Below are 24,142 nucleotides of genomic sequence, written 5' to 3' on the forward strand. Positions count from 1 at the left end.
CAAATTAGGGGCTGCCAAATTCTTAAGTACCTTTGACTTAACAGCAGGGTACTGGCAAATCAAAATGGCCCCTGGAGCAAAAGAAAAGACAGCATTCTCCACACCTGATGGGCATTATCAGTTCACTGTTATGCCCTTTGGTTTAAAGAATGCCCCTGCCACCTTCCAAAGGTTGGTGAATCAAGTCCTTGCTGGGCTGGAATCCTTTAGTGCAGCTTATCTTGATGATATTGCTATCTTCAGCTCCACCTGGCAGGATCACCTGGTCCACCTGAAGAAGGTTTTGAAGGCTCTGCAATCTGCAGGCCTCTCTATCAAGGCATCCAAATGCCAGATAGGGCAGGGAACTGTGGTTTACTTGGGACACCTTGTAGGTGGAGGCCAAGTTCAGCCACTCCAGCCTAAGATCCAGACTATTCTGGACTGGGCAGCTCCAAAAACCCAGACTCAAGTCAGGGCATTCCTTGGCTTGACTGGGTACTACAGGAGGTTTGTGAAGGGATATGGATCCATTGTGACAGCCCTCACAGAACTCACCTCCAAGAAAATGCCCAAGAAAGTAAACTGGACTGTAGAATGCCAACAGGCCTTTGACACCCTGAAACAAGCTATGTGCACAGCACCAGTTCTAAAAGCTCCAGATTACTCCAAGCAGTTCATTGTGCAAACAGATGCCTCTGAACATGGGATAGGGGCAGTTTTGTCCCAAACAAATGATGATGGCCTTGACCAGCCTGTTGCTTTCATTAGCAGGAGGTTACTCCCCAGGGAGCAGCGTTGGAGTGCCATTGAGAGGGAGGCCTTTGCTGTGGTTTGGTCCCTGAAGAAGCTGAGACCATACCTCTTTGGTACTCACTTCCTAGTTCAGACTGACCACAGACCTCTCAGATGGCTGATGCAAATGAAAGGTGAAAATCCAAAACTGTTGAGGTGGTCCATCTCCCTACAGGGAATGGACTTTGTAGTGGAACACAGACCTGGGACTGCCCATGCCAATGCAGATGGCCTTTCCAGGTTCTTCCACTTAGAAAATGAAGACTCTCTTGGGAAAGGTTAGTCTCATCCTCTTTCGTTTGGGGGGGGGGGGGGGGGGGGGGGGTGATTGTGTAAGGAAATGCCTCCTTGGCATGGTTACCCCCTGACTTTTTGCCTTTGCTGATGCTATGTTTTGAATTAAAAGTGTGATGAGGCCTGCTAACCAGGCCCCAGCACCAGTGTTCTTTCCCTAACCTGTACTTTTGATTCCACAATTGGCACACCCTGGCACCCAGATAAGTCCCTTGTAACTGGTACCTCTGGTACCAAGGGCCCTGATGCCAGGGAAGGTCTCTAAGGGCTGCAGCATGTATTATGCCACCCTAGAGACCCCTCACCCAGCACAGACACACTGCTTACCAGCTTGTGTGTGCTAGTGAGAACAAAATGAGTAAGACGACATGGCACTCCCCTCAGGGTGCCATGCCAGCCTCTCACTGCCTAGCAGGCCTTACAGCCCTAAGGCAGGGTGCACTATACCATAGGTGAGGGTACCAGTGCATGAGCACTGTGCCCCTACAGTGCCTAAGCAAAACCTTAGACATTGTAAGTGCAGGGTAGCCATAAGAGTATATGGTCTGGGAGTCTGTTTTACACGAACTCCACAGCACCATAATGGCTACACTGAAAACTGGGAAGTTTGGTATCAAACTTCTCAGCACAATAAATGCACACTGATGCCAGTGTACATTTTATTGTAAAGTACACCACAGAGGGCACCTTAGAGGTGCCCCCTGAAACTTAACCGACTATCTATGTAGGCTGACTGGTTCCAGCAGCCTGCCACACTAGAGACATGTTGCTGGCCCCATGGGGAGAGTGCCTTTGTCACTCTGAGGCCAGTAACAAAGCCTGCACTGGGTGGAGATGCTAACACCTCCCCCAGGCAGGAGCTGTAACACCTGGCGGTGAGCCTCAAAGGCTCACTCACCCCTTTGTCACAGCACCGCAGGACACTCCAGCTAGTGGAGTTGCCCACCCCCTCCGGCCCCCACTTTTGGCGGCAAGGCCGGAGAAAATAATGAGAACAACAAGGAGGAGTCACTGGCCAGTCAGGACAGCCCCTAAGGTGTCCTGAGCTGAGGTGACTAACTTTTAGAAATCCTCCATCTTGCAGATGGAGGATTCCCCCAATAGGATTAGGGATGTGACCCCCTCCCCTTGGGAGGAGGCACAAAGAGGGTGTACTCACCCTCAGGGCTAGTAGCCATTGGCTACTAACCCCCCAGACCTAAACACGCCCTTAAATTTAGTATTTAAGGGCTTCCCTGAACCTAAGATTTTAGATTCCTGCAACAACAAGAAGAAGGACTGCCTAGCTGAAAACCCCTGCAGAGGAAGACCAGAAGACAACAACTGCCTTGGCTCCAGAAACTCACCGGCCTGTCTCCTGCCTTCCAAAGAACTCTGCTCCAGCGACGCCTTCCAAAGGGACCAGCGACCTCTGAATCCTCTGAGGACTGCCCTGCTTCGACGACGACAAGAAACTCCTGAGGACAGCGGACCTGCTCCAAAAAGACTGCAACTTTATCCAAAGGAGCAGCTTTAAAGAATCCTGCAATCTCCCCGCAAGAAGCGTGAGACTTGCAACACTGCACCCGGCGACCCCGACTCGGCTGGTGGAGAACCAACACCTCAGGGGGGACCCCCGGACTACGCTACGACTGAGTACCAAAACCTGTCCCCCCTGAGCCCCCACAGTGCCGCCTGCAGAGGGAATCCCTAGGCTTCCCCTGACCGCGACTCTCTGAAACCTAAGTCCCGACGCCTGGAAAAGACCCTGCACCCGCAGCCCCCAGGACCTGAAGGACCGGACTTTCACTGCAGAAGTGACCCCCAGGAGTCCCTCTCCCTTGCCCAAGTGGAGGTTTCCCCGAGGAAGCCCCCCCTTGCCTGCCTGCAGCGCTGAAGAGATCCCTTGATCTCTCATTGACTTCCATTGCGAACCCGACGCTTGTTCTAACACTGCACCCGGCCGCCCCCGCGCCGCTGAGGGTGAAATTTCTGTGTGGGCTTGTGTCCCCCCCGGTGCCCTACAAAACCCCCCTGGACTGCCCTCCGAAGACGCGGGTACTTACCTGCTGGCAGACTGGAACTGGGGCACCCCCTTCTCTCCCTTGAAGCCTATGCGTTTTGGGCACCACTTTGAACTCTGCACCTGACCGGCCCTGAGCTGCTGGTGTGGTAACTTTGGGGTTGCTCTGAACCCCCAATGGTGGGCTACCTTGGACCAAGAACTGAACCCTGTAAGTGTCGTACTTACCTGGTAAAACTAACAAAAACTTACCTCCCCCAGGAACTGTGAAAATTGCACTAAGTGTCCACTTTTAAAATAGCTATTTGTGAATAACTTGAAAAGTATACATGCAATTGAAATGATTCAAAGTTCCTAATGTACTTACCTGCAATACCTTTCAAACAAGATATTACATGTTAAATTTGAACCTGTGGTTCTTAAAATAAACTAAGAAAAGATATTTTTCTATACAAAACCTATTGGCTGGATTTGTCTCTGAGTGTGTGTACCTCATATATTGTCTATGTGTATGTACAACAAATGCTTAACACTACTCCTTGGATAAGCCTACTGCTCGACCACACTACCACAAAATAGAGCATTAGTATTATCTCTTTTTACCACTATTTTACCTCTAAGGGGAACCCTTGGACTCTGTGCATGCTATTCCTTACTTTGAAATAGCACATACAGAGCCAACTTCCTACACTTGCCAGCTATTATACCGATGATAATGCAAAATAAACACTGCCTCCCCTTAACTTTAAAAAAGGAAAATGTGACAGTGTGCTTATTCAAAAATGAATTCAGGGCTACCAGGTAATCCGACGGTGGATGGAAGCTACTGGTAGCTCGTGATCGACTAGCTGGAGACACCTGAACTAGAGTTTGGTAAGGCTCTTTGGTTTTGCAATGTACTTCAACTCCTACAGCACTGTCTCAGCATTGATAGCTTTTACAAACCCCTTTTACCTAGAAGCCTTTGGAGAGAACATGGGTGCTCGACAGGTGATGGCCACACATCTGGGAAGTTTCCAGCCACAGCAAGACCAGCCCTGGTTGTGCAGTAGTCTTCTGTGTGCTCTGCGGAGGACCCCTTCCTTGACCAAAGAGAACTTGCAACCGAAACAATAATGGGCAAGGAGCTTCTAATTTGTTTTAATTTTCGTTCGCAGACTATCCTCTGTCTAGGACCCTGATGATTGAAGCTAGACTATGAACGAGAAAGCAGTATCTTATGTGTGAGGCTGCAAAGTGAAACCCCTTCACACTTCGTGGAATTGGAAGACAAAATAAGTCTTACTAGATGTAATTTAAAGAGAAATAAAAAGAAATAGAAAACGGAGGGGATACAAAAGTATAATCACTACGTGGTATCAAGCAAGAGACGAACCCATCCTCACTAGAGAGTCATCTAGTTTCCTCATGTATTTTCAGAGGTTTAAGAAATATAGTTGTGCATACTATTTACATTACACAATATATGTCGTGTATCAGAACCGAGCGTGCCGGGCGGTCTTCCGGCACAACATCCGGCCCTTGGAATGATGCCCTCAGAGTACATAATGGGCACAGAGCCCAGAAAGGCTTCACTCTGCAGCAGGCTTTAATCTCACAGGGAACGAGCAACAGTAAGCATAAAAAGGATCATCATCACATGCGCCTTTTACCACAAGTGATGCACCCCCTCCTTTTCATACAACATGCGATTCCTTAGTGCTGCACAGATTAGCAGCTCATAATTAGGATTCAGCAACTGCGATAAACATCCATATGTAACAGACCAAGCAGCCCTGCACCGAATAGCCCCAACGCCCTGCCTCCCCTTACCCCAACACAAAAAAAAAAAAACATACGCTCTACTGCTAGCAGTACCTCGCAGCTGAACTTTTGGCGGTTCTTGTTTCCTGCAGTTCGGATTTCATAGCTGGGAGTCACTTTCTTTTTGCCGCACCAGGCGTAAAGGAAGTTCTTGACATCACCCATGTCGGCAGCTTACAGACCACTCGGAATGCTGGTGTTAAAGAAGACGCCGGCTATCAGAAAAGACAATAAAAACATTGTTGATTTACGGTCACATGTGAACACCCAACGGTCATCGCCATTAATTATACAGTACATTTTAACTTCCCAAGACAATTAATGCCCTAAGTTCAAAGCAAATACAAAAAGATACCCCATATTACGGTCACGACATTTGACGCCCAAGTAACACTGGACACCGTTCTCCATCACGGAGATAACAGTAGCAGAGGGATTCAATGACAACTGTTTGAAGAGAGTAACTCTTGCAAGCTGCGGCCAACTGTGTAGGTGGCGAGAAATCGGGACATTTGAAAACTAGCTAAAGAAAAGAACGTGTGAGAAATACCAACCAGAGGATGCTTCATCGGATCTCCCAACAAGCATAACTCATCAACACCGAATCAGATATACGTACAGGCAGTTAATTTAGTGTGGAAGTCATCCTGTGAGCAGTTAACAACCCTTTAAAATATTATTTTAAAGCATTCATTAAATGAGTTTTGAGAGAGCGTGGTAAATGCTAATTCAGATTAACTGGCTGTGGTCCATGCAGATGGGCACTACCGTGGCATTAATTTACAAAGGGGTCAACAAGGTTTCCGGGGCAACAGGGTGCTCGCATGGGGAGCAAAGAGGTTGCACGAGTTTGTTCATCTCATTAGAGCAGAGTTGTTTACTAAATGATAAACGAAACAAATAAACACATGTATACGTAGAATGCACCATTCCACCCAACAGGGTTTACAGGTATCGTACAGCACGAACAGGGGAAGAAGGAAAGACTAGCGGATATCAGGGATGGATCACTGGAACTATTATGTTGAGCAAGCGGCTTTACCAAACGGCTCCGATTACCGGCACCTCTATGTGGGTTACTTCTGTCCTGCGGTACAATTAACCTCCCTCACGCACGCACGAGCCCTCACAGGAAAATATCCAGGAAGAAGAAAGACCACGACGGCGCACTTTCATACGTCAATAAAAGGCGCCGGACAACCAACAACGCGATAGTAACCCAACGAATCACGAGGGGCGGGGGATACATGACGTGAGTGAGTAAGAGCACCAATCCCGGAGTTCACGGAAAGAGTTGCTTGTTGGTTGCTTCTTTGCTTTTTCCGGAAAAAGGTGCGCCATTACAAACGTTTAACCCCTTCGCTGCCAGACATGTTTCCCTCCTGTGCCGATTATTTTTTTTGCTATTTGGGCAGTTCGCGCTTAGGCTCTCATAACTTTTTCTCCACATAAGCTACCCATGCCAAATTTGCGTTCTTTTTTCCCCAACAGCCTAGGGATTCTAGAGGTACCCAGACTTTGTGGGCTCCCCTGTAGGAGACCAAGAAATTAGCCAAAATACAGCGAAAATTCGTTTTTTTCAAACAAATGAGAAAAAAGGGCTGCAGAAGAAGGCTTGTGTTTTTCCCCCTGAAAATCGCATCAATAAAGGGCTTGCAGTGCTAATATCACCACCTTCCCAGCTTTCAGGAACGGGCAGACTTGAATTAGAAAACCCAATTTTTTCAACACAATTTTGACATTTTACTGGTACATACCCCATTTTTACTAGTTTTTGTGCTTTCAGCCTCCTTCCAGTTAGTAACAAAAATGGATGTGAAACCAATGCTGGATCCCAGAAAGCTAAAGATTTCTGAAAAGTAGACAAAATTCTGAATTCAGCAAGGGGTATTTGTGTAGATCCTACGAGTGTTTCCTACAGAAAATAAGAGCTGAAATAAAAGAATATTGGAAATTGAGGTGAAAAAAACCAGCAATTTTTCTCTATGTTTTACTCTCTAACCTTTTCCTGTGATGTCAGATTTTTGAAAGTAATATACCGTTACGTCTGCTGGACTCCTCTCGTTGCGGGGATATATAGGGCTTGTAGGTGCATCAAGAACCCTAGGTACCCAGAGCCAATAAATGAGCTGCACCTTGCAATGGGTTTTTATTCTATACAGGGTATACCGCAATTAATTTGCTGAAATATAAAAAGTGAAAAATAGGTATCCAGAAAACCTTTGTATTTCCAAAATGGGCACAAGATAAGGTGTTGAGAAGTAGTGGTTATTTGCACATCACTGGATTCTGGAGTGCGCATACTAGCATGTGAATTACAGGACATTTCTCAAATAGACGTCTTTTTTACACACTGTCTTACATTTGGAAGGAAAAAATGTAGAGAAAGACAAGGGGCAATAACACCGGTTTTGCTATTCTGTATTTCCTCAAGTCTCCCGATAAAAATGGTACCTCATTTGTGTGGGTAGACCTAATGCTCGCAACAGGAAATGCAACATGGACACATCACATTTTTACATAGAAATATGACGTGTTTCTTGCAAAGTGCCTAGCTGTAGATTTTGGCCTCTAGCTCAGCTGGCACCTAGGGAAACCTACCAAACCTGCTCATTTTTGAAAACAGGACACCTAGGGGAATCCAAGATGGGGTGACTTGTGGGGCTCGCACCAGGTTCTGTTACCCAGAATCCTTTGCAAACCTCAAAATCTGGCCACAAAAACACTTTTTCCTCTCATTTCGGTGACAGAAAGTTCTGGAATCTGAGAGGAGCCACAAATTTCCTTCAACCCAGTGCTCCCCAATTCTCCCGATAAAAATGGTACCTCACTTGTGTGGGTAGGCCTAGCGCCCGCTACAGGAAGTGCCCCACAACACTGTGTGGGCACATCACATTTTCACAAAGAAAACAGAGTTGTTTTTTGCAAAGTGCCTAGCTGTGGATTTTGGCCTCTAGCTCATCTGGCACCTAGGGAAACCTAGCAAACCTGCACATTTTTTAAAACTAGACACCTAGAGGAATCCAAGATGGGGGTGACTTGTGGGGCTCTCACCAGGTTCTGTTACCCAGAATCCTTTGCAAACCTCAAAATTTGGCTAAAAACAATTTTTCCTCTCATTTCGGTGCCAGAAAGTTCTGGAATCTGGGAGGAGCCACAATTTTCCTTCCACCCAGCGTTCCCCCAAGTCTCCTGATAAAAATGGTACCTCACTTGTGTGGGTAGGCCTAACGCCCACGACGGGAAATGCCCCAAAACACAACGTGGACACATCACATTTTCACAAAGAAAACAGAGTTGTTTTTTGCAAAGTGCCTAGCTGTGGATTTTGGCCTCTAGCTCATCCGGCACCTAGGGAAATGTTGTAAGGTAGTTTTGTATAAAAGTTACTTGTAGTAGTTATCTATTTTAGATGTCATAATGTAGGATAGTCACAGTTATAACAGTTGTAAAATGTATTAAGTATATAATACAGACCCTAGAATGGTATGCTCTTCTTCCCCGTGGGAAGGTGGATTATGGAACATTCGGACTCTTGGAGACTGGAGGGTGTGATAGAATGTTGGGATGAGGTGAAGACGAGGAGCTGAGAGAAGTGGGAGAGGAGCTCTGAGGGGAGAGAGTACAAGAAGGCTGTAAGAAGGGCTGATCAGTGGAGATGAAAATAAAGTCTGGAACTTGAAGATAAGTACTGCATGCTGGACTTTATAATACTGGCGACGAGGAGGTGCGAAAGGGGGCACCGTCATCTCCACCCCTTATCAAATTATAATTCAAGCCTAAGGCGCTGCTGTTCTCAATACTACTATTCTTCATGCCCTTCATTAACGAAGTAATTATTATCATTCACTACGGAAAATCTAGGAGTTGAGTATATTAGCAGTACGCCTTATGCTGAGGCAGCGCCATTCTGGGAATCCATGTGTTTACAAGTTACCAGATCCTGTCAGAGTAAGTTATTCAGTGAGTTTTCTCTCAGGAAATTGCGTTGAAACCTTAAAGTCAAGGGGAAACATTGACCGGCACAGCTGACTTGGAGCGGGATACTTTTGAACGTCTACAAAAGCCAAGCAGTGAACTTTATGACCCTTCTGCCTGTCAAGTCACGCTGACAGGCACAGCTTGCTGTGAGAACACTTAGCGTGTAACATCAAACGCGATCGATCTCGGTGTTAACCACCTAATGCTACTGTGCGCCGGTCAAGTCTTCCAGACAAGTTCAACTTTCCTGAAGATATATCGCGTTTGACTTCAAACGCGATTCATATTGATTTTAGAACGCTTCCGTAGCCTGACACTTACGAGCGTAGCTCGCGAAGATCGCATTACAAAGGAACAGCTCCTTGCCTGTCAGAACTCGCGCTGACAGGCACAGCGAAATTTATTTACAAGGCTGGGTAACACAGCTCGTGTTATTAATCTACTATTCCTTGCCTGTTGGAACTCGCGCTGACAGGCACAGCATAGTTCATTTATTTTTAAAACAACGCAGCTCTGGGAATTACGTATCGGGTTCTACAACGACTCCTAAGAACTTGCGCTGACAGACTAAGCGCATTTGTTTACATTGCGGACTCGCAGAACATTCAAAGAATCATTTTGTGTAAAGTTATTGCATTTCATTTTGAAAGGAAAAATCTTACCATTTCTAGGTTCGACTGAGTATTGTTGTTGTACAGTTCCAGGTGATGCATGTTGGGATTGCTTAGCTGCCAAGGTCTTTTCTCTAATATTCACTTCCTGGTTTATGTGTGTTGGCTGTGATTATCTCTGCATTAATTAATTAGGAGATTTGTTATTTATAACACAAATCACATTGTGACTGGTAATTATAACATTGTGTTGTATTACTTAGGTAATTGAATTTTGCTCTTATTCCCAAAAAAAAAAAAAAATCTTTTTTTTGGGGGGGGGGGGGGGGGGAACAATGGCTGCTGCAGGGATGTCCCAACCAATTCCTTTCCTGAATGAAATGGGGGAACCCAACATTCTGTGGAAGGATTGGTTTTTAAATTTTTTGAATCTTATCTAATAGTGATTGAGGGGGACAAATTCAATCCCATTAGGAAACAACATATTCTGCTACATAATTTAGGGACTCATGGGAGGAAAATATATGAATCCCTTCCAGATCCTAGTATTCCTGAAGGTCAAGTTCAGGATGAGTTTGTAACCACTTATTTAAAACTTGAGAAACAATTTGGAGACCGAATTAACGTATTTCTTGAACGACATCAATTTTTCTCTCGATGTCAAGGCAAGCAAGAGAGTGTTACTAATTATATTGCTGCGCTAAGAGGGTTACGTACCTTGTGTGAGTTTGGAGACCTTAACGACTCTCTTATCAGAGAGCAATTAGTCCGATGCACGAATAATGTTAAAATTCAAGAAAAACTCCTACAAAGACAACCTGACCTACAGGAAGCAATTGAAACAGCGAAATCAATAGAAAATACTGAAATATGCTTACAAGAAATTAGATCCCCACCAACTGAGGATCATGTAAATGAGATTACAAATGATTCTAGAGAGGACAAGATTCTCAAAATTAGAAGCAATGAGAGGCAGCCCCAGATGTATAGGAACACAAGACCTAACTTAACATGTTTTCGTTGTGGTAGTAGTAATCACCTGGCTAATTCCACTCATTGCCAAGCCAAATCAGCAATTTGTAGAAAATGCAATAAAAGAGGCCACTTTGCCAGGGTGTGCAAGGACACAACCAAATTAGTTGACAACAAAAAATCAGAAGATATTTCCCAGATGGTTAAGAACATTGTATTACAAGTAAATTCAGATAGTAGTAGCACTAGCCAATATCCAGAATGTACTATAGCCATTAATGACAGACTAACTAGAGTATATGCGGATTCGTGCTCGCCATTCACGATTATTAATTCTCATGATTTGAGCAAGATAGAGAGCGGAAACAGAATCAAATTATTACAACCGGATATTAATCCTAAGGGCTATAATAGGGATCCCATTTGCTTAAATGGAATGTTCACAGGCATCATTTCATTCAAAGGTCGGTCCACTGTTGGGAAGATTTATGTTGTGGAAGAAGGTTCCAGTTTGCTAGGGTGGCAACACCAAAAGGAACTGGGAATACAACTTGACCCAAACAATCCAGAACAAGTGTTATGCTTTGAGAGTTCTAATGCAAGCAAATCTTTTATACAAGAATTTCCAGAAATTTTCTCTGACAAACTAGGACTTCTGAAAAACTTCCAACACAAGATTAAACTCAGACCCAAATCTAAACCGGTAACACACAAGACTAGACCTATACCGCACCTATTAAAAAGTGCGGTCAAGGAGGAATTGAATAGGTTAGAACATTTAGGAATAATACAATCCATTGAGTGCTCAGAATGGTTGGCCCCTATTGTGGTGGCTGTAAGGAAATGCCTCCTTGGCATGGTTACCCCCTGACTTTTTGCCTTTGCTGATGCTATGTTTTGAATTGAAAGTGTGCTGAGGCCTGCTAACCAGGCCCCAGCACCAGTGTTCTTTCCCTAACCTGTACTTTTGATTCCACAATTGGCACACCCTGGCACCCAGATAAGTCCCTTGTAACTGGTACCTCTGGTACCAAGGGCCCTGATGCCAGGGAAGGTCTCTAAGGACTGCAGCATGTATTATGCCACCCTAGAGACCCCTCACCCAGCACAGACACACTGCTTACCAGCTTGTGTGTGCTAGTGAGAACAAAATGAGTAAGTCGACATGGCACTCCCCTCAGGGTGCCATGCCAGCCTCTCACTGCCTATGCAGTATAGGTAAGACACCCCTCTAGCAGGCCTTACAGCCCTAAGGCAGGGTGCACTATACCATAGGTGAGGGTACCAGTGCATGAGCACTGTGCCCCTACAGTGTCTAAGCAAAACCTTAGACATTGTAAGTGCAGGGTAGCCATAAGAGTATATGGTCTGAGAGTCTGTTTTACACGAACTCCACAGCACCATAATGGCTACACTGAAAACTGGGAAGTTTGGTATCAAACTTCTCAGCACAATAAATGCACACTGATGCCAGTGTACATTTTATTGTAAAATACACCACAGAGGGCACCTTAGAGGTGCCCCCTGAAACTTAACCGACTATCTGTGTAGGCTGACTGGTTCCAGCAGCCTGCCACACCAGAGACATGTTGCTGGCCCCATGGGGAGAGTGCCTTTGTCACTCTGAGGCCAGTAACAAAGCCTGCACTGGGTGGAGATGCTAACACCTCCCCCAGGCAGGAGCTGTAACACCTGGCGGTGAGCCTCAAAGGCTCACCCCTTTGTCACAGCACCGCAGGACACTCCAGCTAGTGGAGTTTCCCGCCCCCTCCGGCCCCGGCCCCCACTTTTGGCGGCAAGGCCGGAGAAAATAATGAGAATAACAAGGAGGAGTCACTGGCCAGTCAGGACAGCCCCTAAGGTGTCCTGAGCTGAGGTGACTCTAACTTTTAGAAATCCTCCATCTTGCAGATGGAGGATTCCCCCAATAGGATTAGGGATGTGACCCCCTCCCCTTGGGAGGAGGCACAAAGAGGGTGTACCCACCCTCAGGGCTAGTAGCCATTGGCTACTAACCCCCCAGACCTAAACACGCCCTTAAAATTAGTATTTAAGGGCTCTCCCTGAACCTAGAAACTAGATTCCTGCAACAACAAGAAGAAGGACTGCCTAGCTGAAAACCCCTGCAGAGGAAGACCAGAAGACAACAACTGCCTTGGCTCCAGAAACTCACCGGCCTGTCTCCTGCCTTCCAAAGAACTCTGCTCCAGTGACGCCTTCCAAAGGGACCAGCGACCTCTGAATCCTCTGAGGACTGCCCTGCTTCGACGACGACAAGAAACTCCCGAGGACAGCGGACCTGCTCCAAAAAGACTGCAACTTTATCCAAAGGAGCAGCTTTAAAGAACCCTGCAATCTCCCCGCAAGAAGCGTGAGACTTGCAACACTGCACCCGGCGACCCCGACTCGGCTGGTGGAGAACCAACACCTCAGTGAGGACCCCCGGACTACTCTACGACTGTGAGTACCAAAACCTGTCCCCCCTGAGCCCCCACAGCGCCGCCTGCAGAGGGAATCCCGAGGCTTCCCCTGACCGCGACTCTCTGAAACCTAAGTCCCGACGCCTGGAAAAGACCCTGCACCCGCAGCCCCCAGGACCTGAAGGACCGGACTTTCACTGCAGAAGTGACCCCCAGGAGTCCCTCTCCCTTGCCCAAGTGGAGGTTTCCCCGAGGAAGCCCCCCCTTGCCTGCCTGCAGCGCTGAAGAGATCCCTTGATCTCTCATTGACTTCCATTGCGAACCCGACGCTGGTTCTAACACTGCACCCGGCCGCCCCCGCGCTGCTGAGGGTGAAATTTCTGTGTGGGCTTGTGTCCCCCCCGGTGCCCTACAAAACCCCCCTGGTCTGCCCTCCGAAGACGCGGGTACTTACCTGCTGGCAGACTGGAACCGGGGCACCCCCTTCTCTCCATTGAAGCCTATGCGTTTTGGGCACCACTTTGAACTCTGCACCTGACCGGCCCTGAGCTGCTGGTGTGGTAACTTTGGGGTTGCTCTGAACCCCCAACGGCGGGCTACCTTGGACCAAGAACTGAACCCTGTAAGTGTCTTACTTACCTGGTAAAACTAACAAAAACTTACCTCCCCCAGGAACTGTGAAAATTGCACTGTGTCCACTTTTAAAGTAGCTATTTGTGAATAACTTGAAAAGTATACATGCAATTGAAATGATTCAAAGTTCCTAATGTACTTACCTGCAATACCTTTCAAACAAGATATTACATGTTAAATTTGAACCTGTGGTTCTTAAAATAAACTAAGAAAAGATATTTTTCTATACAAAACCTATTGGCTGGATTTGTCTCTGAGTGTGTGTACCTCATTTATTGTCTATGTGTATGTACAACAAATGCTTAACACTACTCCTTGGATAAGCCCATTGCTCGACCACACTACCACAAAATAGAGCATTAGTATTATCTATTTTTACCACTATTTTACCTCTAAGGGGAACCCTTGGACTCTGTGCATGCTATTCCTTACTTTGAAATAGCACATACAGAGCCAACTTCCTACATTGGTGGATCAGCAGTGGGGTACAAGACTTTGCATTTGCTGGACTACTCAGCCAATACCTGATCACACGACAAATTCCAAAAATTGTCATTAGAAATTGATTTTTGCAATTTGAACTATTTTTCTAAATTCTTAAAAGTCCTGCTAGGGCCTTGTGTTAGTCCCTATTAGCATTTCTTTTAGAGTTTAAAAGTTTGTAAAAAGTTTGAATTAGATTCTAGAACTAGTTTTAGATTCTTAAAAAGTATTCCAACTTTTAGAAGCATAATGTCTAGTACAGATGTGAATGTGGTGGAACTCGACACCACACCTTACCTCCATCTTAAGATGAGGGAGCTAAGGTCACTCTGTAAAATAAAGAAAATAACAATGGGCCCCAGACCTTCCAAACTACACCTCCAGGAGCTGTTGGCAGAGTTTGAAAAGGCCAACCCCTCTGAGGATGGCAACACAGAGGATGAAGATAGTGACTTGGAGGGTGATTCCCCCCCACCAGTCCTACCTAGGGAGAACAGGGCTTCTCAATCCCTGACTCCACAAATAATAGTCAGAAATGCTGGTTCCCTCACAGGAGGGACCTACAACTCTGAAATCACTGAGGAGAACTCCAGTGAAGAGGACATCCAGTTAGCCAGGATGGCCAAAAGATTGGCTTTGGAAAGACAGATCCTGGCCATAGAAAGGGAAAGACAAGAGATGGGCCTAGGACCCATCAATGGTGGCAGCAACATAACTAGGGTCAGAGATTCTCCTGACATGTTGAAAATCCCCAAAGGGATTGTAACTAAATATGAAGATGGTGATGACATCACCAAATGGTTCACAGCTTTTGAGAGGGCTTGTGAAACCAGAAAAGTGAACAAATCTCACTGGGGTGCTCTCCTTTGGGAAATGTTCACAGGAAAGTGTAGGGATAGACTCCTCACACTCTCTAAAAAAGATGCAGAATCTTATGACCTCATGAAGGGTACCCTGATTGAGGGCTTTGGATTCTCCACTGAGGAGTATAGGATTAGATTCAGGGGGGCTCAAAAATCCTCGAGCCAGACCTGGGTTGACTTTGTAGACTACTCAGTAAAAACACTAGATGGTTGGATTCAAGGAAATGGTGTAAATGATTATGATGAGCTGTACAATTTATTTGTGAAAGAACACCAATTAAGTAATTGTTTCAATGATAAACTGCATCAGCATCTGGTGGACCTAGGACCAATTTCTCCCCAAGAATTGGGAAAGAAGGCGGACCATTGGGTCAAGACTAGGGTGTCCACAACTTCCACAGGGGGTGACCAAAAGAAAGGGGTCACAAAACCTCCCCAGGGGAAGGGTGGTGAGACAGCCAAAAATAAAAATAGTAAAGAGTCTTCTACAGGCCCCCAAAAACCTGCACAGGAGGGTGGGCCCAGAGCCTCTTCACAAAACAATCCTGGGTACAAGGGTAAAAACTTTGATCCCAAAAAGGCCTGGTGTCGAAACTGTAGTCAGTCTGGACACCAAACTGGAGACAAGGCCTGTCCCAAGAAAGATACCACTTCTAACTCCCATCCAGCTAAAACTGGAATGGCCAGTCTCCAAGTGGGATCAACAGTGTGCCCAGAGCAAATCAGGTGTCACACTGAAGCTACATTAGTCTCTGAGGGTGGGGTGGATTTAGCCACACTGGCTGCCTGGCCCCCTAACATGCAAAAATACAGGCAGCAGCTCTTAATTAATGGGACAAGTGTAGAGGGCCTGAGGGATACAGGTGCCAGTGTCACTATGGTGACAGAGAAACTGGTTTCCCCTGGCCAATACCTGACTGGACAAACTTATCCAGTCACCAACGCTGACAATCAGACTAAAGTACATCCCATGGCTATGGTAACTTTAGAGTGGGGAGGGGTCAATGGCCTGAAACAGGTGGTGGTCTCCTCAAATATCCCAGTAGACTGTTTGCTTGGAAATGACCTGGAGTCCTCAGCATGGGCTGAGGTAGAACTGAAAACCCATGCAGCCATGCTGGGTATCCCTGAACTGGTGTGTGTCAAGACTAGGGCACAGTGCAAGGCACAGGGTGAAAAAGTAGAGCTGGAGTCTGGAAAAATGGCCCAGCCTACCAAGAGACAAGGAAAGTCAGCTGGGAAACCAGCTGCAACACAACACCAAAAAGAGAACCTCTCTTCTCAGGAAGAAGTTCTGCCCTCTGAGGGAACTGAGCCTATGGAGCTGGAACCTTATCAGGTTGAGCTCTTGGGCCCAGGGGGACCCTCAAGGGAAGAGTTGTGTAAGGGACAAGAAACCTGTCCCTCTCTTGAAGGCCTTAGGCAGCAAGCTGCTGAAGAGTCCAAAGGCAAGAAAAATGGAACACATAGGGTCTATTGGGAAGATGGACTCCTGTACACTGAGGCAAGAGATCCGAAACCTGGTGCCACTAGGAGAGTGGTAGTGCCTCAGGGTTTCAGAGAGTTTATTCTGACCTTAGCCCATGATATTCCCCTTGCTGGGCATTTGGGACAAACCAAGACGTGGGAGAGGTTGGTCAACCACTTCTACTGGCCCAATATGTCCCAGAAGGTTAAGGAGTTTTGCCTCTCCTGCCCCACCTGTCAAGCCAGTGGTAAGACAGGTGGGCATCCAAAGGCCCCCCTCATTCCACTTCCAGTGGTGGGGGTCCCCTTTGAAAGAGTGGGTGTGGACATAGTTGGTCCACTAGAACCTCCCACAGCCTCAGGAAATATGTACATCCTAGTAGTAGTGGATCATGCTACTAGGTATCCTGAAGCTATTCCCCTTAGGTCGACTACTGCCCCTGCAGTAGCCAAGGCCCTCATTGGTATCTTTACCAGAGTGGGTTTCCCTAAGGAGGTGGTTTCTGACAGAGGTACCAACTTCATGTCAGCTTACCTAAAACACATGTGGAATGAGTGTGGAGTGACTTATAAATTCACTACACCATATCATCCACAAACTAATGGCCTTGTTGAGAGATTCAACAAGACATTAAAGGGCATGATCATGGGGCTCCCAGAAAAACTCAAAAGGAGATGGGATGTCCTCCTGCCATGTCTGCTTTTCGCTTACAGAAAGGTGCCTCAGAAGGGAGTAGGATTCTCACCCTTTGAACTTCTGTTTGGCCACCCTGTAAGGGGACCACTTGCTCTTGTTAAAGAAGGCTGGGAGAGACCTCTTCATGAGCCTAAACAAGACATAGTGGACTATGTACTTGGCCTTCGCTCAAGGATGGCAGAGTACATGGAAAAGGCAAGTAAAAACCTTGAGGCCAGCCAACAACTCCAGAAGTTGTGGTATGACCAAAAGGCTGCACTGGTTGAATTTCAACCAGGGCAGAAAGTCTGGGTTCTGGAGCCTGTGGCTCCCAGGGCACTCCAGGACAAATGGAGTGGCCCTTACCCAGTACTAGAAAGGAAGAGTCAGGTCACCTACCTGGTGGACCTGGGCACAAGCAGGAGCCCCAAGAGGGTGATCCATGTGAACCGCCTTAAGCTCTTCCATGACAGGGCTGATGTAAATCTGTTGATGGTAACAGATGAGGACCAGGAAGCTGAGAGTGAACCTCTCCCTGATCTCCTCTCATCAGACCCTAAAGATGGCTCAGTATATGGAGTGATCTACTCAGACACCCTCTCTAGCCAACAGCAGTCTGACTGCAGGAAGGTCCTGCAGCAGTTTGCTGAACTCTTTTCCCTAACCCCTGGTCAGACACACCTGTGTACCCATGATGTGGACACAGGAGACAGCATGCCTGTCAAAAACAAAATATTTAGACAGTCTGACCAAGTTAAGGAAAGCATCAAGGTGGAAGTCCACAAGATGCTGGAATTGGGAGTAATTGAGTACTCTGACAGCCCCTTGGCTAGCCCAGTGGTCTTAGTCCCCAAACCTCACACCAAAGAAGGAAAGAGAGAGATGAGGTTTTGTGTGGACTACAGAGGTCTCAACTCTGTCACAAAGACAGATGCTCATCCCATTCCTAGAGCTGATGAGCTAATAGACAAATTAGGGGCTGCCAAATTCTTAAGTACCTTTGACTTAACAGCCGGGTACTGGCAAATCAAAATGGCCCCTGGAGCAAAAGAAAAGACAGCATTCTCCACACCTGATGGGCATTATCAGTTCACTGTTATGCCCTTTGGTTTAAAGAATGCCCCTGCCACCTTCCAAAGGTTGGTGAATCAAGTCCTTGCTTGGCTGGAATCCTTTAGTGCAGCTTATCTTGATGATATTGCTGTCTTCAGCTCCACCTGGCAGGATCACCTGGTCCACCTGAAGAAGGTTTTGAAGGCTCTGCAATCAGCAGGCCTCTCTATCAAGGCATCCAAATGCCAGATAGGACAGGGAACTGTGGTTTACTTGGGACACCTTGTAGGTGGAGGCCAAGTTCAGCCACTCCAGCCTAAGATCCAGACTATTCTGGACTGGGCAGCTCCAAAAACCCAGACTCAAGTCAGGGCATTCCTTGGCTTGACTGGGTACTACAGGAGGTTTGTGAAGGGATATGGATCCATTGTGACAGCCCTCACAGAACTCACCTCCAAGAAAATGCCCAAGAAAGTAAACTGGACTGTAGAATGCCAACAGGCCTTTGACACCCTGAAACAAGCTATGTGCACAGCACCAGTTCTAAAAGCTCCAGATTACTCCAAGCAGTTCATTGTGCAAACAGATGCCTCTGAACATGGGATAGGGGCAGTTTTGTCCCAAACAAATGATGATGGCCTTGACCAGCCTGTTGCTTTCATTAGCAGGAGGTTACTCCCCAGGGAGCAGCGTTGGAGTGCCATTGAGAGGGAGGCCTTTGCTGTGGTTTGGTCCCTGAAGAAGCTGAGACCATACCTCTTTGGTACTCACTTCCTAGTTCAGACTGACCACAGACCTCTCAGATGGCTGATGCAAATGAAAGGTGAAAATCCAAAACTGTTGAGGTGGTCCATCTCCCTACAGGGAATGGACTTTATAGTGGAACACAGACCTGGGACTGCCCATGCCAATGCAGATGGCCTTTCCAGGTTCTTCCACTTAGAAAATGAAGACTCTCTTGGGAAAGGTTAGTCTCATCCTCTTTCGTTTGGGGGGGGTTGTGTAAGGAAATGCCTCCTTGGCATGGTTACCCCCTGACTTTTTGCCTTTGCTGATGCTATGTTTTGAATTGAAAGTGTGCTGAGGCCTGCTAACCAGGCCCCAGCACCAGTGTTCTTTCCCTAACCTGTACTTTTGATTCCACAATTGGCACACCCTGGCACCCAGATAAGTCCCTTGTAACTGGTACCTCTGGTACCAAGGGCCCTGATGCCAGGGAAGGTCTCTAAGGGCTGCAGCATGTATTATGCCACCCTAGAGACCCCTCACCCAGCACAGACACACTGCTTACCAGCTTGTGTGTGCTAGTGAGAACAAAATGAGTAAGTCGACATGGCACTCCCCTCAGGGTGCCATGCCAGCCTCTCACTGCCTATGCAGTATAGGTAAGACACCCCTCTAGCAGGCCTTACAGCCCTAAGGCAGGGTGCACTATACCATAGGTGAGGGTACCAGTGCATGAGCACTGTGCCCCTACAGTGTCTAAGCAAAACCTTAGACATTGTAAGTGCAGGGTAGCCATAAGAGTATATGGTCTGAGAGTCTGTTTTACACGAACTCCACAGCACCATAATGGCTACACTGAAAACTGGGAAGTTTGGTATCAAACTTCTCAGCACAATAAATGCACACTGATGCCAGTGTACATTTTATTGTAAAATACACCACAGAGGGCACCTTAGAGGTGCCCCCTGAAACTTAACCGACTATCTGTGTAGGCTGACTGGTTCCAGCAGCCTGCCACACCAGAGACATGTTGCTGGCCCCATGGGGAGAGTGCCTTTGTCACTCTGAGGCCAGTAACAAAGCCTGCACTGGGTGGAGATGCTAACACCTCCCCCAGGCAGGAGCTGTAACACCTGGCGGTGAGCCTCAAAGGCTCACCCCTTTGTCACAGCACCGCAGGACACTCCAGCTAGTGGAGTTGCCCGCCCCCTCCGGCCCCCACTTTTGGCGGCAAGGCCGGAGAAAATAATGAGAATAACAAGGAGGAGTCACTGGCCAGTCAGGACAGCCCCTAAGGTGTCCTGAGCTGAGGTGACTCTAACTTTTAGAAATCCTCCATCTTGCAGATGGAGGATTCCCCCAATAGGATTAGGGATGTGACCCCCTCCCCTTGGGAGGAGGCACAAAGAGGGTGTACCCACCCTCAGGGCTAGTAGCCATTGGCTACTAACCCCCCAGACCTAAACACGCCCTTAAAATTAGTATTTAAGGGCTCTCCCTGAACCTAGAAACTAGATTCCTGCAACAACAAGAAGAAGGACTGCCTAGCTGAAAACCCCTGCAGAGGAAGACCAGAAGACAACAACTGCCTTGGCTCCAGAAACTCACCGGCCTGTCTCCTGCCTTCCAAAGAACTCTGCTCCAGTGACGCCTTCCAAAGGGACCAGCGACCTCTGAATCCTCTGAGGACTGCCCTGCTTCAACGACGACAAGAAACTCCCGAGGACAGCGGACCTGCTCCAAAAAGACTGCAACTTTATCCAAAGGAGCAGCTTTAAAGAACCCTGCAATCTCCCCGCAAGAAGCGTGAGACTTGCAACACTGCACCCGGCGACCCCGACTCGGCTGGTGGAGAACCAACACCTCAGGGAGGACCCCCGGACTACTCTACGACTGTGAGTACCAAAACCTGTCCCCCCTGAGCCCCCACAGCGCCGCCTGCAGAGGGAATCCCGAGGCTTCCCCTGACCGCGACTCTCTGAAACCTAAGTCCCGACGCCTGGAAAAGACCCTGCACCCGCAGCCCCCAGGACCTGAAGGACCGGACTTTCACTGCAGAAGTGACCCCCAGGAGTCCCTCTCCCTTGCCCAAGTGGAGGTTTCCCCGAGGAAGCCCCCCCTTGCCTGCCTGCAGCGCTGAAGAGATCCCTTGATCTCTCATTGACTTCCATTGCGAACCCGACGCTGGTTCTAACACTGCACCCGGCCTCCCCCGCGCTGCTGAGGGTGAAATTTCTGTGTGGGCTTGTGTCCCCCCCGGTGCCCTACAAAACCCCCCTGGTCTGCCCTCCGAAGACGCGGGTACTTACCTGCTGGCAGACTGGAACCGGGGCACCCCCTTCTCTCCATTGAAGCCTATGTGTTTTGGGCACCACTTTGAACTCTGCACCTGACCGGCCCTGAGCTGCCTTGGACCAAGAACTGAACCCTGTAAGTGTCTTACTTACCTGGTAAAACTAACAAAAACTTACCTCCCCCAGGAACTGTGAAAATTGCACTAAGTGTCCACTTTTAAAGTAGCTATTTGTGAATAACTTGAAAAGTATACATGCAATTGAAATGATTCAAAGTTCCTAATGTACTTACCTGCAATACCTTTCAAACAAGATATTACATGTTAAATTTGAACCTGTGGTTCTTAAAATAAACTAAGAAAAGATATTTTTCTATACAAAACCTATTGGCTGGATTTGTCTCTGAGTGTGTGTACCTCATTTATTGTCTATGTGTATGTACAACAAATGCTTAACACTACTCCTTGGATAAGCCTATTGCTCGACCACACTACCACAAAATAGAGCATTAGTATTATCTATTTTTACCACTATTTTACCTCTAAGGGGAACCCTTGGACTCTGTGCATGCTATTCCTTACTTTGAAATAGCACATACAGAGCCAACTTCCTACAGTGGCCAAGAAAAGTAGTGGCAATGATATCAGGATATGTGTTGATTTGAGGGATTTGAATAAGAACATCTGGGTCGAGAGATACCCCCTTCCTAGAATCCACGAAATTCTAAGTACTATGGGGGAAGCAGCGTATTTTTCAGTACTGGATCTTTCTAGTGCATATCATCAAGTTGAGTTGCATCCCGAATCCAAATGGCTCACAGCATTTACCACTCCATTCGGCTCTTACATGTTTAATAGAATGCCTTTTGGGCTCGCATCGGCAGCAGCTGTGTTCAAAAAATTATGCAAAGTATCTTGGGTGACTTACCGAAAAACTCTATGTTTTCAGGATGACGTTCTCATTTACGGCACCACAGAAGAAGAACACAACAAGAATTTAAGAGTTGTCCTTCAAAAATTAAAGAGAGCAGGACTCACATTAAAAAGTGAAAAATGTCGGTTGGGGGTGAATTCATTAGAATATTTAGGACACATCATTTCTAAAGATGGATTTAAACCCAAATTCTCTCTAGTAGATGCAGTGAAGAAAGCTGAACCTCCCAAAAACAAAGATGAATTGAGATCATTCCTTGGCTTGGCTGAATTCATGTCCAAGTATGTAATTTTTTTTTCATCTATCTCATTCAAACTTAGAGAATTACTAAAAAATCATGTACCATACGTTTGGACCGATAACCATGATCGTGCATTTGAGCAAATCAAAATGGCCATAGTGGAAGCGCCTTACTTGTGTAATTTTGACTATAATAGAAAAACGATTCTCACAACCGATGCCAGCAAATTAGGCTTGGGTGCCACATTATCTCAAATTGTCGATGGCAAAGAAAGAATAGTGGCATTTGCATCCAGGGCCTTAAGCAAGGCAGAAACCAACTACTCGGTCATTGAAAGGGAGGCCTTGGCGGCCTTCTGGGCCATAAAGCATTTCAAATTTTTCCTGTGGGGTACTCAATTTGTCTTGCGAACTGATCATAAACCTCTAGTATATGTATTTTCCACCAAAGGTTTCAACAATAGCACTCCAAGAATCACTAGGTGGATTTTAGGACTAGAAAACTTTTGTTTCAATATGACTACATTTCCGGTAATAGGAATCCTGCAGCAGACTTCCTCTCTAGGTCTCCAATGAACATCAAAGAGGAGGCGGAGATTAATGAATTTCCCATATTATTAATTGACTTACCTTCTATTAGTAGTGATGAATGGGAGTTAGCATATCAACAGGATGACGCCTTATCCTTATTGAAAGAAAGAGCTAAAGAGGGATGGCCATTAATGAAAAAAGATCTTGAGGACATCATTAAAGATTTTTGGGAAGTGAGATTAGAGATTAATGAGAAGAATAATTTTGTGCTCAGGAATGATAAAATTATACCTCCCCAAAGCCTTAGACTGAAAATTATAAAACTCGCTCATGAGGGCCTTTTAGGACAAAGTCTCACCAAGGCCAGAGTTAGAGAGAGTTTTTGGTTCCCTAACATGGACTCCTTAATAGAAAATGAAATCAGGGAGTGTTCCATCTGTGCTTTAAGTGACAAAACAAAAATAATTCGTAAAACTCCTATCTCCCCTGTTCATATTCCTAATAAACCGTGGATGAAACTAGCTTTAGATATCATTGGTCCTCTTAACTACTCAAATCTTCAAAAAAAGTTTGCATTTGTTCTAATTGATTACCAGTCCCATTGGATTTCCACGAAATTTGTGAACCAAATTACCACCAGTTCTGTTATTAACTTTCTCAAGGACATATTTGCTGTAGAAGGAATTCCAGAAACTCTCATTACAGACAATGGAGTGCAGTTAACATCTATGGTATGGTGATGAAACAATTTCTCGACTCGGTTGGTATAAAACATCTTACCACTGCACTCTATTGCCCCCGGGCTAATGGGTTGGCAGAACGTACCAACCGTATGATTAAAGAATGCATTCAATTAGCCTGTATTAACCGTGTAAATGTGGAAAACGCTGTCAGAGATATGCTGTGGGCCTACCACACTACTCCAAATTCGGTTACTAAAATTTCCCCCTTTGTAGCTTTACGTGGCAGAAAACCATGCACTAAGTTTTTTCCATCTTGGCTTGGAGGAGGGAATAAAAGCGAGAGTATTATCCCACATAACAGTGCAAAAATAGCGATGCACCAAGGAAATTATAAGGAGAGGTATGATACTAAAGACGGGGTGAAAGAACAAAACTGGAAGGTGGGAGATCAAGTTTTAGTTAATAGACCACTGGGGCAATCAAGGCCTTACATGAAAGAATCTAAGTTTATGGGTCCCTTCTACATAACTAGGGTAAGAAAAAATGTGGTGGTATTAAACAATGGCCAGTGCTGGAGCATGGACAGAATTGCTAAATACCCAATATGTAACAATAATGTAATCACAGACGAGAACTCAAGAGAGAGGAGAAAAGGCTTGTATGGGGAAACTCAAAGTGTATCACAAAGAACACGGTTTGACCG

The 24,142-nt window shown here is 46.4% G+C and overlaps 1 protein-coding gene across 3 annotated transcripts in view; it reads right to left on the reverse strand.

The window, feature by feature from the left end:
* DHX9 (DExH-box helicase 9) overlaps positions 1 to 6,057 on the reverse strand; it is a 226,517-nt gene extending 220,460 nt beyond the window's left edge. Inside the window, exons 1-2 of one of the 3 annotated variants that reach the window (XM_069232052.1) lie at positions 5,933 to 6,031; positions 4,928 to 5,088 (exon numbers count right to left, since the gene is read on the reverse strand). In XM_069232052.1, the coding sequence (XP_069088153.1) occupies positions 4,928 to 5,038 (111 nt within the window). In that variant the 5' untranslated portion in view covers positions 5,039 to 5,088; positions 5,933 to 6,031. Of the gene's footprint in view, positions 1 to 4,927; positions 5,089 to 5,915 lie in introns of all 3 variants that reach the window. The other 2 variants (XM_069232050.1, XM_069232051.1) reach the window with 2 other exon arrangements.
* Between the last annotated feature and the right edge of the window lie 18,085 nt (positions 6,058 to 24,142).

Source organism: Pleurodeles waltl, chromosome 4_2 (genome assembly GCF_031143425.1).
Source record: "Pleurodeles waltl isolate 20211129_DDA chromosome 4_2, aPleWal1.hap1.20221129, whole genome shotgun sequence".
In the NCBI taxonomy this organism is placed as follows: Eukaryota; Metazoa; Chordata; class Amphibia; order Caudata; family Salamandridae; genus Pleurodeles; species Pleurodeles waltl.